Here is a 13407-nt window from a genome sequence, read left to right on the forward strand (position 1 = left end):
TTTTGGTCTGGATTTTATACAATAAAAAAAAACATTAAAAAACAAACAATGAAAACAGTTAAGCTATTAACCATTGTAAATAAGCAGTTTAAAACAATATTGTAACATGACTTAACAAAAAAACATAAAATTAAAACAATCAGGATAAATAAAACTAATCAAAAATATTGTAAAATTGTATAATTGTATTTAAGTTTAGGCTTTACTATATAAATTACTGTTTTTACTTCAAAAGTGTTATGTTTATGCTTGAAAATAATTCTTAGTATCCTTAATTGGTCATGTTAGTTTGCATTTTATTGCTTATTTTAGGTAGAAAGTATATGTATTCTATAGCCTTAGAGTATCATAAGCTAAAATAGACTCTCAGAAAAGCTGAAAGTAAAATATACATTCAATAGTGTTTAAAAAGCATCCCAGGATGTACCTTGTGACGGTTAAGAGAATGTCCAGTGTGCAAAGCTGTAATTTAGACAATATGGTGCCTAACATAATTTTTTTTTTCTTAGCATTGATTTGCTGAGCTGTTTTGTTCACTGCATAATCTACATACTTCCACGTGAATTCTTAGTTTTGATGACGTTACTATTATTCTAAAATGTGCAAAATAGTAAATATGCAGAATGAGTTACAAAAGTGCAGTGTAGAGCAATAATAACAGCTTTACTCATTGCTCATTGCACACAAATAAATGTCAAGTTTGGCCAGGTTTCAATATATCATGACTTTATAATTTTATATTTCTCAGCATTATTAAACACTAGGTAGTTCTCAAGAGCTCATTGTCAGTCTGGTGCAGTGTTGAGCAGACAGATGACTGTGCTGCGGTGGGAATCCCTTGGTCTCAGAGAGCTATGCTCCAAATTACAGCGTAACACTTGCCAAGCATCCCAGTTACTGAGCAGCCAATAGTAGGCAGCTTGCAGAGGGCATACTCTGTCTTCTGCATAGCAACATTCAGTGCCAGTTGGTGCTGTCAGACAGGGCCAGGTGAGCTGTGCGGTAAAAAAAATTACAATCCAAGAAGAATGACACCTCCAATTTTCATGTGACGAGTACTAGCAATTAGTGAAATACCATATCTACATCAAACCTATATCATATTGGCAGCATTAAAACTCTGAATTACCCATAAATATTAAATATCATATTTGATGTAAAAGAGCAGTCATGCTACAATACTGTGGAAATATATTTCTGAATCATTATTTAAAATGAGCAACTGATATTTTTTATGTTTAGCCCTGTTATATAATGTAATTTATAAATTATGGCTTGTATATATATATATATATATATATATATATATATTATATATATATATATATATATATATATATATATATATATATATATATATATATATATATATATATATATATATATTCAACTTTATAGCTCTTAATGTCACATTTTTAATCTGACTTTTCCAGCACATTGGTACAGTCAACACTGTTCTCTGTGGTTGCTCCTGGTGATGACAACCTCTCTGTAGTTTACAGCATCTATAAATTGTTTACTGAAAATGCCACTACTGTACTGAAAGATAAAACAAATAGTGCAGAAATGTATTTGTAGAATTTTAATTTGACCAAATAATTTAATTAATTTAATACATTAATAATTTAAAGGAAGTAAAGTGCCATTTCTTTCTAGTGTGACCATGAAAAGTTCCTCTCTTCACTGAACTATTATAAAAAAAAAATAGTACAGTGAGGAAAATAAGTATTTGAACACACTGCTAGTTTGCAAGTTCTCCAAGTCATGGAGGGGTCTGAAATTGTCATCATAAGCCCCGTTTCCACCAAAATTACCCGGAACAATTTGTACCAGGAGCTTTTTTACAGGAACTTTTCTCCCCCCCAGACCTGCAACTGTCTGCGTTTACACCGCGATCTAAAGTTCCGTGAAGATTAGGCAAATTAGTCCAGTGATGTAGGACTGCTCGACTGCTCCTCCAAGTCAGTGACGGACAGTAATCATTTTTGCGTGTACCGATTGAAAGATTTAGTGGACTGTTTACATGAGACGTTATCTAAACCGATCTGGTGTTTACATGTGATGACTTTCAATCACAATCATTTTGTGACATGCAGTTTGTCTGCCGCATCAAAAATGTCAACGCTGTTTTCTCCAGCAGCTGGAATGTGTTAACTGTAGCCATAGCAACTCTTAACGGCCACCAGGACTAATACAGTATTATATAAGCTATTTATTTGTTGTAAAGTGTAATAATCATCTCCGAAAAAAATAATTCTTCTGTCAGGCGCAGTTAAAGTAAAAACTGTCTGGGGCAATATACGCCGTGTCATTATTCCAACATTATCTTCATAGCTTACGAAATAAAAAGTTTAGCCTACCCCTCAGAAAAAATTGCTTTCCTTCTCTTGTCAACATGAGTGCGGTGCACGCTGTCGCGTCATGTAAGGACGCACACTTAAAAGTAATCGGTCAGGTCGTTTACATGGTGAAAAATAGACTGTAAAAAATGAATAACGAGTATGGAAGAGATTCAAGCTGTGCTGCTTTTGCTGGTTATGTATAGGTTTACTTAAGAGGTAATTAACAACGACAGAAAAGAGCACTAATATGCAGATACAGCAGCATGCAGCATATTTAGAAAGCTTATAAAGCTAGATTTAAAATGACAATGTATATTATTATCAGCTATTACAGACATTGCACGTGAGACGGCTGAGACGCACCATCAGACAGAGAGCAAGACTGATATTTACTGAACGTAGACCGAACCTCGCAAAAGACTTTTAAAAATGCCGGTTGAACTAAAATGCTGCGTGAGCTCAACCAATCAGCATGTTCAGCGCCTAAGTCCCGCCCTTGAAAGTTCCTGAACTTTGAAAAAGTACTACCTCGCGAGCAGGGCCGTTTGGAGGGGGAAATATTTACCCGGAACTTCATTTAGACCCTGGTTCCTGCGGTCTAAACACACCGAGTACCACCCCAAAGTTCCTGGTTCCTGGGTAAAGTTCCTGTGGTGGAAACGCGGCTATATGTCCACTGTGAGAGACATAATCTAAAAAAAAATCCAGAAATCACAATATATCTATTTTTTTTTTAACTATTTATTCGTATGATACAGCTGCAAATAAGTATTTGAACACCTGTCTATCAGCTAGAATTCTGACCCTCAAAGACCTGTTAGTCTGGCTTTAAAATATCCACCTCCACTCTCCATTAGATGCAGCTGTTTGAGGTCATTAGCTGCATAAAGACACCTGTCCACCCCATACAATCAGTAAGAATCCAACTACTAACATGGCCAAAGACCAAAGAGCTGTCCACTAGAGACTAAATTTTGTACCTCCACAAGGCTGGAAAGGGCTACGGGAAATTGCCAAGCAGCTTGTTAAAAAAAGGTCCACTGTTAGAGCAATCATTAGAAAATGGAAGAAGCTAAACATGACTGTCAATCTTACTCGGACTGGGGCTCCATGCAAGATCTCACCTCGTGGGGTCTCAATGATCCTAAGAAAGGTGAGAAATCAGCCCAGAACTACACGGGAGGAGCTTGTCAATAACCTGAAAAGAGCTGGGACCACCGTTTCCAAGGTTACTGTTGGTAATACACTAAGACGTCATGGTTTGAAATCATGCATGGCATGGAAGGTTCCTCTGCTTAAACCAGCACATGCCCAGGCCCGTCTTAAGTTTGCCAATGACCATTTGGATGATCCAGAGAAGTCATGGGAGAAAGTCATGTGGTCAGATGAAACCAAAATATAACTTTTTGGTCATAATTCCAATAAACGTGTTTAGAGAAAGAAGAATGATGAGTACCATCCCAAGAACACCATCCCTACTGTGAAGCATGGGTAGCATCATGCTTTGGGGGTGTTTTTCTGCATATGGGACAGGGCGACTGCACTGTATAAAGGAGAGGATGATCAGGGTCATTGTATTGCAAGATTTTGGGGAACAACCTCCTTCCCTCAGTTAGAGCATTGAAGATGGGTCAAGGCTAGGACTTCCAACATGACAATGACCCGAAGCACACAGCCAGGATAACCAAGGAGTGCCTGTGTAAGAAGCATATCAAGGTTCTGGCGTGGCCTAGCCAGTCTCCAGACCTAAACCCAATAGAGAATCTTTGGAGCGAGCTCAAACTCCGTGTTTCTCAGCATGGGCTGACCTCGCTCTGTAATTTTACGTGGCTTAACACTAGGTGGCTGAGTTGCTGTTGTTCCCAATTGCTTCAACTTTGACCCATTCTTTCACAAATGTTTGTAGAGGCGTGCCTAGGTGCTTGATTTTATACACCTGTAGTCATGGAAGTGATTTGAACACCTAAATTAAATTATTTGGAGTGCTGACCCAATACTTTTGGCAATATAGTGTATATGGGGTGGAGTTCTTTGATTCAGGGGTGTCACCTGTGTCTCTGGTAGAGTATTCTTCTCTTGAGGACCACGCGAGCTTTGTGCCTCATTAAGCTCTTTCTCCAGCTGTTCCAACCGAGCAACACGGATCTGTACATAGAAACACATACCATAATTAATGATACAATATTTGCAACCTTCTAATAATCTGATAGTGCTACTTTGAAGGCATGTTTTCATACACCATCATAATATACATCATAATATCTCTGTTTCAAATCCCAGGTTAGCCATACAGTTCATCCAAAAAGGTTTTTCTAAAAAAGCTGGTTGATCAAGGATATCTTTCTGGTTAGGGAGATTAACAAGACTGGTTTGGGACACCAGCATGAAGAACACAACATAAACAGTTAGATTTGCAGTTGATAAAAGCGTAACGTGATTGTGACTGACACGTGACACTTAAGCTGGATTTACAGCTGGATCTTTGTAGATGAAAATGTGGCATTTAATCTATAATCTGTTCTTACTTGTGTTCTCTGAACCATCTCATCACTGGTGCCGAAACGTTCCTCCATCACAGAATGCAATTGCTGAGCTTCAAACTCCAGCTGCTGACGGATAAAATCCACCTGCAAGGAGAACTGTGTAGCACAAAAAAATTCATAGATTTAATTTGTACCGTACACATACCAGTGTTCGCCATTCAAAGAACAAGAACACACTTCTAGAGATATTAAAGAAAACAAACTATTATATACTATTCTATTGTATAAAAAAGCTAAACATTTTGATGAAATTTCTCAATTGTAATTAATGGAAAAAAGAGAGTTTTCAGTTATACTTTATTTTAAGGTGTCCTTGATACAGAATAATATGCATAATATTATCATTATTAACAACATGTACTTACTATATAATTACAGCTAGACTTGGTTTTGGTTTAGAGTTATATGCATGAGATTATGCATCATTTACTGTTATTACTACTAATTCAAACATGTAGCATATATAACACTAACAATTTTTTTATTTTTGGCTGAATTATTCCTTTAAGAATCATAGCTGTTATTTCAAACTAGACAAGGCCATTACCTGACTCAAAAAAATCAACATGGAGGACAGTATGTGGTCATTAGCAGCAAAACCAAGTGACCTCATTTTTGGCTACAGATGCACACAGTCCTATTAGTGAAACACTGGGATGGAAGTTGTTTAGGCTGCTTACCGTATCAAGCCGTGGCAGTTCAGCCAGTCTCTGAGACAAACCCTGCAGCTGTGAGTAATACCATCGCCGCTCTCTCTCCTCTTTCTCTATTTCGCTCAGCAACATGGACCTACAACAAATAAAACACATTCTGTAAATTAGTGAACTCAACCTGGGTTGAGAAAAAAAAATCTGATTTTAATAACTGAATCACTTTCATGAGTGTGAATTTAAATGAATTAGGCCATAGCTAATAGTTGAATTAGTTTAACAGAATGTCATGTTCCTGCATGTTTTTTTTTTTGTTTTTTTAATAGCAAAACATTTGGAAAACACATTGGTATATATAATATGTTGTTTGCTCCTTCCCTGAGTATTTTAGAAGTTAACCTCACTTTATTAGGCACACCTATTCAACTGCTTGTTAATATCTAATCAGCCAATAACATGGCAGCAACTCAATGCATTAAGGCAGAGAGACGTGGTGAAGATGATCTGATTAAAGAGAAGATCTGATTAAAGATTTAGGAGACCTTAAAATGTCATGGTTGTTGGTGCCACAAGGGCTGGTGTGAGTATTTTTTTTAGAACCTGCAGATCTACTGGTACATAACTATGGTTAACCAAACCTGGACAATAGAAGATTGGAATTTTTTTTCCGCTGGCAAGTCTGATAAGTCTTGATTTTTGCTGTGACATTCAGATGGTAGGGGCAGAATTTTGTGTTAAAAAAAATATGAAAGCATGGATCCATGATATCAATAGTTCATGTTGCTTGTGGGGTAATGGTGTGGGCATATTTTCTTGCCACACTTTGGGCCCTTTTGTCCCTCCCTTTATGATCATAACGTACCCATTTTCTGATGGATACTTACTGCAGGATAAAGAGCCATTTATCAAAGCTTAGATCATCTCAAGCTAGTTTCTTGAACATAACAATGAATTCCTATTCTCTAACGGCCTCCACAGTTATCAGATCTCAATCCCAAAGAGCACCTTTTGGATGTTATAGAACAGAAGATTCACATAAGAATGTGTAACCCACAAATCTGCAATAACTGCATGATGTTATCATGTTAATATGGACCACAATCTCTGAGGAATATTTTCAGAAAATTGTTGAACATACGCCACAACGAATTAAGGGAGTTCTGAAGGCAAAAGCGGGTCCAGCTGGGTGTACCTAATAAAGTGGCCAGTGAAATATCTTTCTTATATTCATGTAGAATCTTGCATTCATGGTTGAATCCAACCTGTAATCCAGTTAAATGCTCTCTAGAATGAGAGCATCTATAATTTCCTGTATTACCACCTAATTTTGATTAGCAATAGCAAGTAATTATTATGGATCGTAGATGTGACCTAAACTAAATGCCACTGGCTTTTAAAGGAGACTAAGGAAAATAAAATTTTGGTTAAGCCATGATAAGCGTTTAGATGTGATGATCTCACCTCTCTTTAGAGAGTTCCTCTAAGTGCTGCGCAGTGACACGGAATTCTCCAGCCTGATGAGGGTGTCCGGGGTGCATGGCTGTACCCTCTCCAGATGCAGATGAAGACTGGCGGGACGGAGGACATACAGGACTCCTGGCTCTGCTGATGCTCAGCCTCTCCTCACCTTCCCCTACTTGGCTAGCCATCATCTCCGGAAAAACACGCAGGTTGTGAGGCTGATACTTTAGCTCGTAATAGTTGGTCAAGTCCATATGCAGCTCTGTAAAAGCAAAAATATTTTTTTTGTTTTTTGGTATTTTTATTGTTGTGTGTGGTCTTCTTGGACACAATCCAGAGTTTAACGTAATATCATGACAAAACGCCCCTTATTACTACGGTTTTATGATTTCTATAACGACAACGGTTACAATGGTAATACTAATAATATTACTATAAATAATATTATACAAACTATGGTATTATAAAAACTATGGTATTTGTAATGAAAAACTTATATTGCTCTTATATACAGTGCAGCAAAAAAGTATTTAGTCAGCCACCAATTGTGCAAGTTCTCCAACTTAAAAATATGAGAGATGAGATCATTTTCATCATAGGTACACTTCAACTATGAGATCCAGTAAATCATATTGTCTTATTTAAAAATAAAATAAAATGCAAAATATGGTGGAAAATAAGTATTTGGTCACCCAGCAAGATTTCTGGCTCTCACAGACCTGTAACTTCTTCTTTAAGATGCTCCTCCATCCGACACACTTTACCTGTATTAATGTTTGAACTCGTTATCAGTATAGAAGACACCTGTCCATAAGCTCAAACAGTCAGACTTCAAACTCCACTATGGCCAAGACCAAAAAGCTGTCAAAGGACACCAGAAACAAAATTGTAGACCTGCACCAGGCTGAGAAGACTAAATCTGCAATAAGTAAGCAGCTTGGTGTGAAGAAATTAACTGTGGGAGCAATTATTAGAAAATGGAAGACATACAATACCACTGATATTCTCCCTCGATCTGAAAAATCCCAAAATCACACAGTGGGATGTAGTGAATGACCTGCAAAGAGCTGTGACCAAAGTAACAAAGGTTACCATCAGTAGCACACTACACTGCCAGGGACTCAAATCATGCAGAGCCATACGTGTCCTCCTGCTTAAGGCAGTACATATCCGGGCCAGTCTGAAGTTTGCTAGAGAACATTTGGATGATCCAGAAAAGGATTGGGAGAATGTCATATATCACTTTTTGGTAAAAACTCAACTTGTTGTGTTTGGAGGAGAAAGAATGCTGAGTTGCATCAAAAGAACACTACTGTGAAGCATGGGGGTGGAAAAATCATGCTTTGTGGCTGTTTTTCTGCAAAAGGACCAGGATTTTACTGTGTAAAGGAAAGAATGAATGGGGTCATGTCGCATGAGATTTTGAGTAAAAAGAAATGATCCCAAACACATCGCCCTGGCAATGAAGGAGTGGCTTCGTAAGAAGTTTTTCAAGGTCCTGGAGTAGCCTAGCCAGTCTCCAGATCTTAACACCATATAGAATCTTTGGAGGGAGTTGAAAATCTGTGTTGCCCAGCGATAGCCCCAAAACATCACTGGTCCAGCGGAGATCTGCATGGAGGAATGGGCCAAACTACCAGCAACAGTGTGTAAAAAAAACTTGTGGCGACTTACAGAAAATGTTTGACCTCTGTCATTGCCAAAAAAAGACTATATAACAAAGTATTGAGATGAACTTTAGTTGCTCAGTACCAGTTTGGTCAGTACCAAATATTTATTTTCCACCCTAATCTGCTAATAAATTCTTGAAAAATCAGACAATGTGATTTTCTGGATTTATTTTCTCATTCTGTCTCTCATAGTTGAAGTGTACACCTATGATGAAAATAACCTTCTATGATGAAATAGGCCTCTCTCATCATTTTAAGGGGGAGAACTTGGCCCCCCTGTATTAGGCTACCTAACATTTGTACACATTTTGTACAATTTGTCAATTAGATGAATATACAGGATTTTTACAATTTACTCTAATTAAATGACTATGTACATTTCTGTTGCTGTAGTTTTGTACACAGGACCGGATTAACATAAGAGCTAGGTGGGGCTGAAACCCCAAGGTAAGGATTGACTTGCCATCTTGAGCACCTCGATTTTTCCTGGTGGGGCACTCGCCAAAACTTCACCACACCTCCTCATATAAAGCCAAATGATGAAACCTACTTGGCAGTTCCTGATTAAACTGTGCACATCCTGCAGTCACAGCGCAAGAGCAGCTGGTCCGTCTTACAAACAGTGCAGGCAAACTCACTGGATACTTTCGCCAAGTGATAATCAGTGCCATTCATTTGATCAATTTGAATTTAATTCAAGCGGAACATGATATGTGAACATTAAAGGCTCTGTGGAGAAAGAAGCTGAAACCAGGCTAAACAGCTCTGATCATTTAAACTGAAGTGTCAAGGCAACCTGTGCTACACATCGGTACAAGCTTTTCAGTCCACACAGCACCACCCTATAAAAATGCACCACATACTTTACTTACACTGTAGAAATGGTGCATTATGGTATCTATTATTATTCTTACTACTATTAGTTTCATATATATATATATATATATATATATATATATATATATATATATATATATATATATATATATATATATATATATATATATATATATATATATATATATATATATATATATATATATAAGAAGAGCACATGTGAACCAATCATCTTCTCTTTACTATTAGTTATATACCACCAAATTATGAATAAACATCTGAAGGTATAATGAAAGATACAGTATAACTTAATGAAATGTATCATGTCTCATTTCTCATGTAATTGCTCAACCAGTATTTAAACCATGGAAACATGTCAATAACAGCTTGTCACATACCGTTTAACCCAGGGAAGCCATTTAACATAACTTGTTAATTAGGTAGAAAAAATAACTATTTTTTTATATGTATATTTTAAACAAGTAAAAATCAGGTCAAGTCAACTTAATTTATATAGCGCCTTTTATGATGGTGATTGTTTCAAAGCAGCTTCATAGTGTCAACAGGAAAATCTCTTTACTATGAAATACACAAAAATATTATTAATTTCTATTATTCAAATCAGTCAGTGATTGTTAGGCTGCAGCAGGAACACTTCCCATAACTACTGATGTACTCGATACATCATAAGAAGAATGGCATCTACACTAATATAAGTCCAATCTTCATAATAATCTTATGAATATCTATTTACCTAATATGACTTAAGACCTGTAATATTGCCAGAATTATAATCATACACTGTTTGTTCGTCGGCCAGAGAACTGGCAAGTTCTCCCAAAGTTTTTTCTCCATTCTGGCCATGAAGGAGTTTTGGTTTCTTGCCACCGTCGCCTTTGGCTTTTGGCTTGCTCAGTTGGGGACACTTAAATTGCAACTATATTACTGATCTGCCTGCATTGACACTTTATGATAATTGAAATTAGCTGGATAACATCACCGCTTTTCCCAGAGCGGCTGTACAGCCAAATCAAATTCTGTTACACTATCTTCCTGTTAACACTGGGAAACTCCTTTGAAACAACTGGACTTGTAAAAAGCGCTATATAAATAAAGGTAACTTGATTTGATGTCATCTAGCTTATTTCAATTATCATATAGCCACAATATGGGCATATCAGTAATTTAGTTGATATAGTTAATTTAGTTTAATAATTATATTTATTTGGATATTTAGTTGAAATTTTAGACAGACAAATATGGTCTGCTTTAAAAAAAAGATACATTTTCACATCCATATTAAACACACCCTCAATGACCCAAAACAAAAGCAGAATGGCTTCAACAGAAGACAATAAACCTTGACAGAGACGCTGTAGTATGATCTCCAGAGAGATTCACACCAGAAATCCCAATAACAGTTTAAAAAACTGAAATCTTTTAGAGGGATGTTACAGAATTCAGCCTGTTGTGCAGTTCTGATCTGCATTTACAGGACATGCTTGGTGGAGGTTTATTGCTCCCAAAAGCATTAACTAATTATTTAACCCATCGTGTTCAAGAAAGACATTAAATTCAGTGCTGGTTTTTAACAGCTGCTAAATGTATGTTCTATCTATGGTATTAGATATGATGTGCAATATAGCGCAAAACAGAGTGTTGCCATGTTGCAATGTATGCACAGAAACAAAATATTTGGGGCATATTGTTAATGATGAAATGAGTGATGATATGTATAGGCTGCGCCGAATGTTACATGGCCAATCGAATATGTTGGTGAGAAAATTGTATGTGTTCAGATCAGGTTAAGATGAACCTTTTTAGAGCATATTGTACTTCCTTTTATACTGCTCCCTTGAGGGTTAAGAAAAAAAAAGTGATGTAAACTTCAAGTTGCCTATAATGATTGTATGAGAATAATATTGAAACAACCAAGGTGAAGTGCAAGTAATTTATTTTGTATGTCAAGAGTAAAACCTTTTATGGCTTGAATTAGTAATTTGATGCATAAATGTATGTGTCTGCTGGATAATTCACAGAATGTTATTATTATACTGTTGTCTAATCAGAAGCAAAGTGTGGTGTGATACCAATCACCTATGATAAAGTACTTGTACAATTGTCTTTTGTAAATGTTTTGTACTGTTTGTAATTTTGTGTTAGTTGTTGCATGTTTCCTTTGTAATAGACCTTGAGTCTGGAAATAAAGTTTGAATGGAATTCCTGTATAAATGTGATATTTTTATGGTAGCTATTCAAATAGGCAACATATAGTGTATATTTATCAAAAACATAAATAACAGATGAATAAAAAATAAATATATTACAGTTAAAAGACAAATTCTACAGATAATTGAACAGTGACTGCAATGTAGATAAGTGTATAAATTCCATGCAGTACCTTTAAGCTGGTCCAGTACATCAGTTCTGCCTGAAGAGGCAAGCGTTCCGGCCTCCTGCTCCAGTTTACTTTGCAGCTGCCTCAGAACCTCCTATTATAGCAAAAAAATAAATAAAATAATAATAATAATGAGCAGCCATTGTTTGCCAGTGTAGCCCAATTTAGTAAAAACAAAGTAAAAAGAGACGCTTCTCTCACACAGAATGCATGCATCCGCTCTCTTTGAGGAGAGAACAGACTGTGGAGAGTGAACATCTTTGCTAAGGATTACACTCAGCATGTGGGCCACAGTGCAATCATGGGATATTGAATAATATCACCTATAATCTCATGAAAGCAGTTGTTGAATCAATGGTTCAATAGAGGAATCAGATGTATTTTTAAGATTTATATTATAGGGAGAAAGATAACCCAATGAAAAAAATTCTGTAATTATTTACTTAATCTCATGCCCTTCTTAAAGGTTTAGTTTACCCAAAATTGAAATTTATGTCATTAATGACTCACCCTACATGATTTGGATCGCGTGTCAAACTGCCAAACTGCTGAAATGAATCAATACGCTGATTCAAGACCGTTTGAATCTTTATTTGAGGTTTGAAAACAAATGCGGAAGAGAAGACAATGAAGAGAATCTCTTTCTGCAAGAGAAGACAATGCTGAATAAAGTTATAGTTTTTGTTATGTTTGGACCAAAATGTATTTTTGATATTCAAGAGATTGTAATTAACTAACTGATGTCACATATGGATTACTTTGATGATGTTTTTATTCCCTTTCTTACATGGACAGTATAGTGTGCATACTAAAAAAACTGAACTAAATATAAAATATCTTAAACTGTGTTCCGAAAATCTTACGGGTGTGGAACGACATTAACCCAATCATGAGTCATTAAAGACATACATTTCATTTTTGTGTGAACTAACCCTTTAAAGGGCCCCAATATACTTATTTTTCATTCTTCACTCGGAATAAAATGAAGTTTGCAATACATGACCAGCGATATACTGTTAGTAAACATCCAGATGGCACCCACACTAATGATAGGGGCGTTTAGATATTCATGTAAATATATGCTGCACGCTTTCCTCTCAAACACAAAACAAAAACGAGTACACAGGTGTTAAGAAAGCATCAGATCATAGAAGCAAAGTGAATATGTTTGCACAAGCTATATAGTTCGTCACACTAGTAAAGCCATGACGTGTTTATTTATATAGCACTTAAATAGATAGTACATCCAAAAATGGAAATTATCCCATGATTTACTCACCCTCAAGCTATCATAGGTGTATAGGACTTTCTTCTTTAAGGTGAATACAATTAGAGTTGTATTACAAAATATCCTGGCTTTTCCAAGCTTTATAATAGCAGTGTAAGGCAGTCCAAAATTTGAAGCTCACAAAAGTGTATCCATCCATTACAAAAGTAATCTACACAGCTCCAGGGGGTTAATAAAGGCCTTTGAAGTGAATCGATGGGTTTTTGTACGAAAAATAT

The 13407-nt window shown here is 36.2% G+C and overlaps 1 protein-coding gene across 4 annotated transcripts in view; it reads right to left on the reverse strand.

The window, feature by feature from the left end:
* The window catches only part of apc2 (APC regulator of WNT signaling pathway 2), a 43136-nt gene that overhangs the window by 12874 nt on the left and 16855 nt on the right, over positions 1–13407 (reverse strand). For all 4 annotated transcript variants that reach the window (XM_067432397.1, XM_067432396.1, XM_067432398.1 and 1 more), the window contains 5 exons: positions 11905–11995; positions 6997–7258; positions 5566–5674; positions 4868–4981; positions 4392–4487 (listed from right to left, as the gene is read on the reverse strand). In XM_067432397.1, coding sequence (XP_067288498.1) covers positions 4392–4487; positions 4868–4981; positions 5566–5674; positions 6997–7258; positions 11905–11995 — 672 coding nt within the window. The remainder of the gene's footprint in view (positions 1–4391; positions 4488–4867; positions 4982–5565; positions 5675–6996; positions 7259–11904; positions 11996–13407) is intronic.

The sequence above is a fragment of the Pseudorasbora parva genome, chromosome 22 (assembly GCF_024679245.1).
Source record: "Pseudorasbora parva isolate DD20220531a chromosome 22, ASM2467924v1, whole genome shotgun sequence".
NCBI lineage: Eukaryota > Metazoa > Chordata > Actinopteri > Cypriniformes > Gobionidae > Pseudorasbora > Pseudorasbora parva.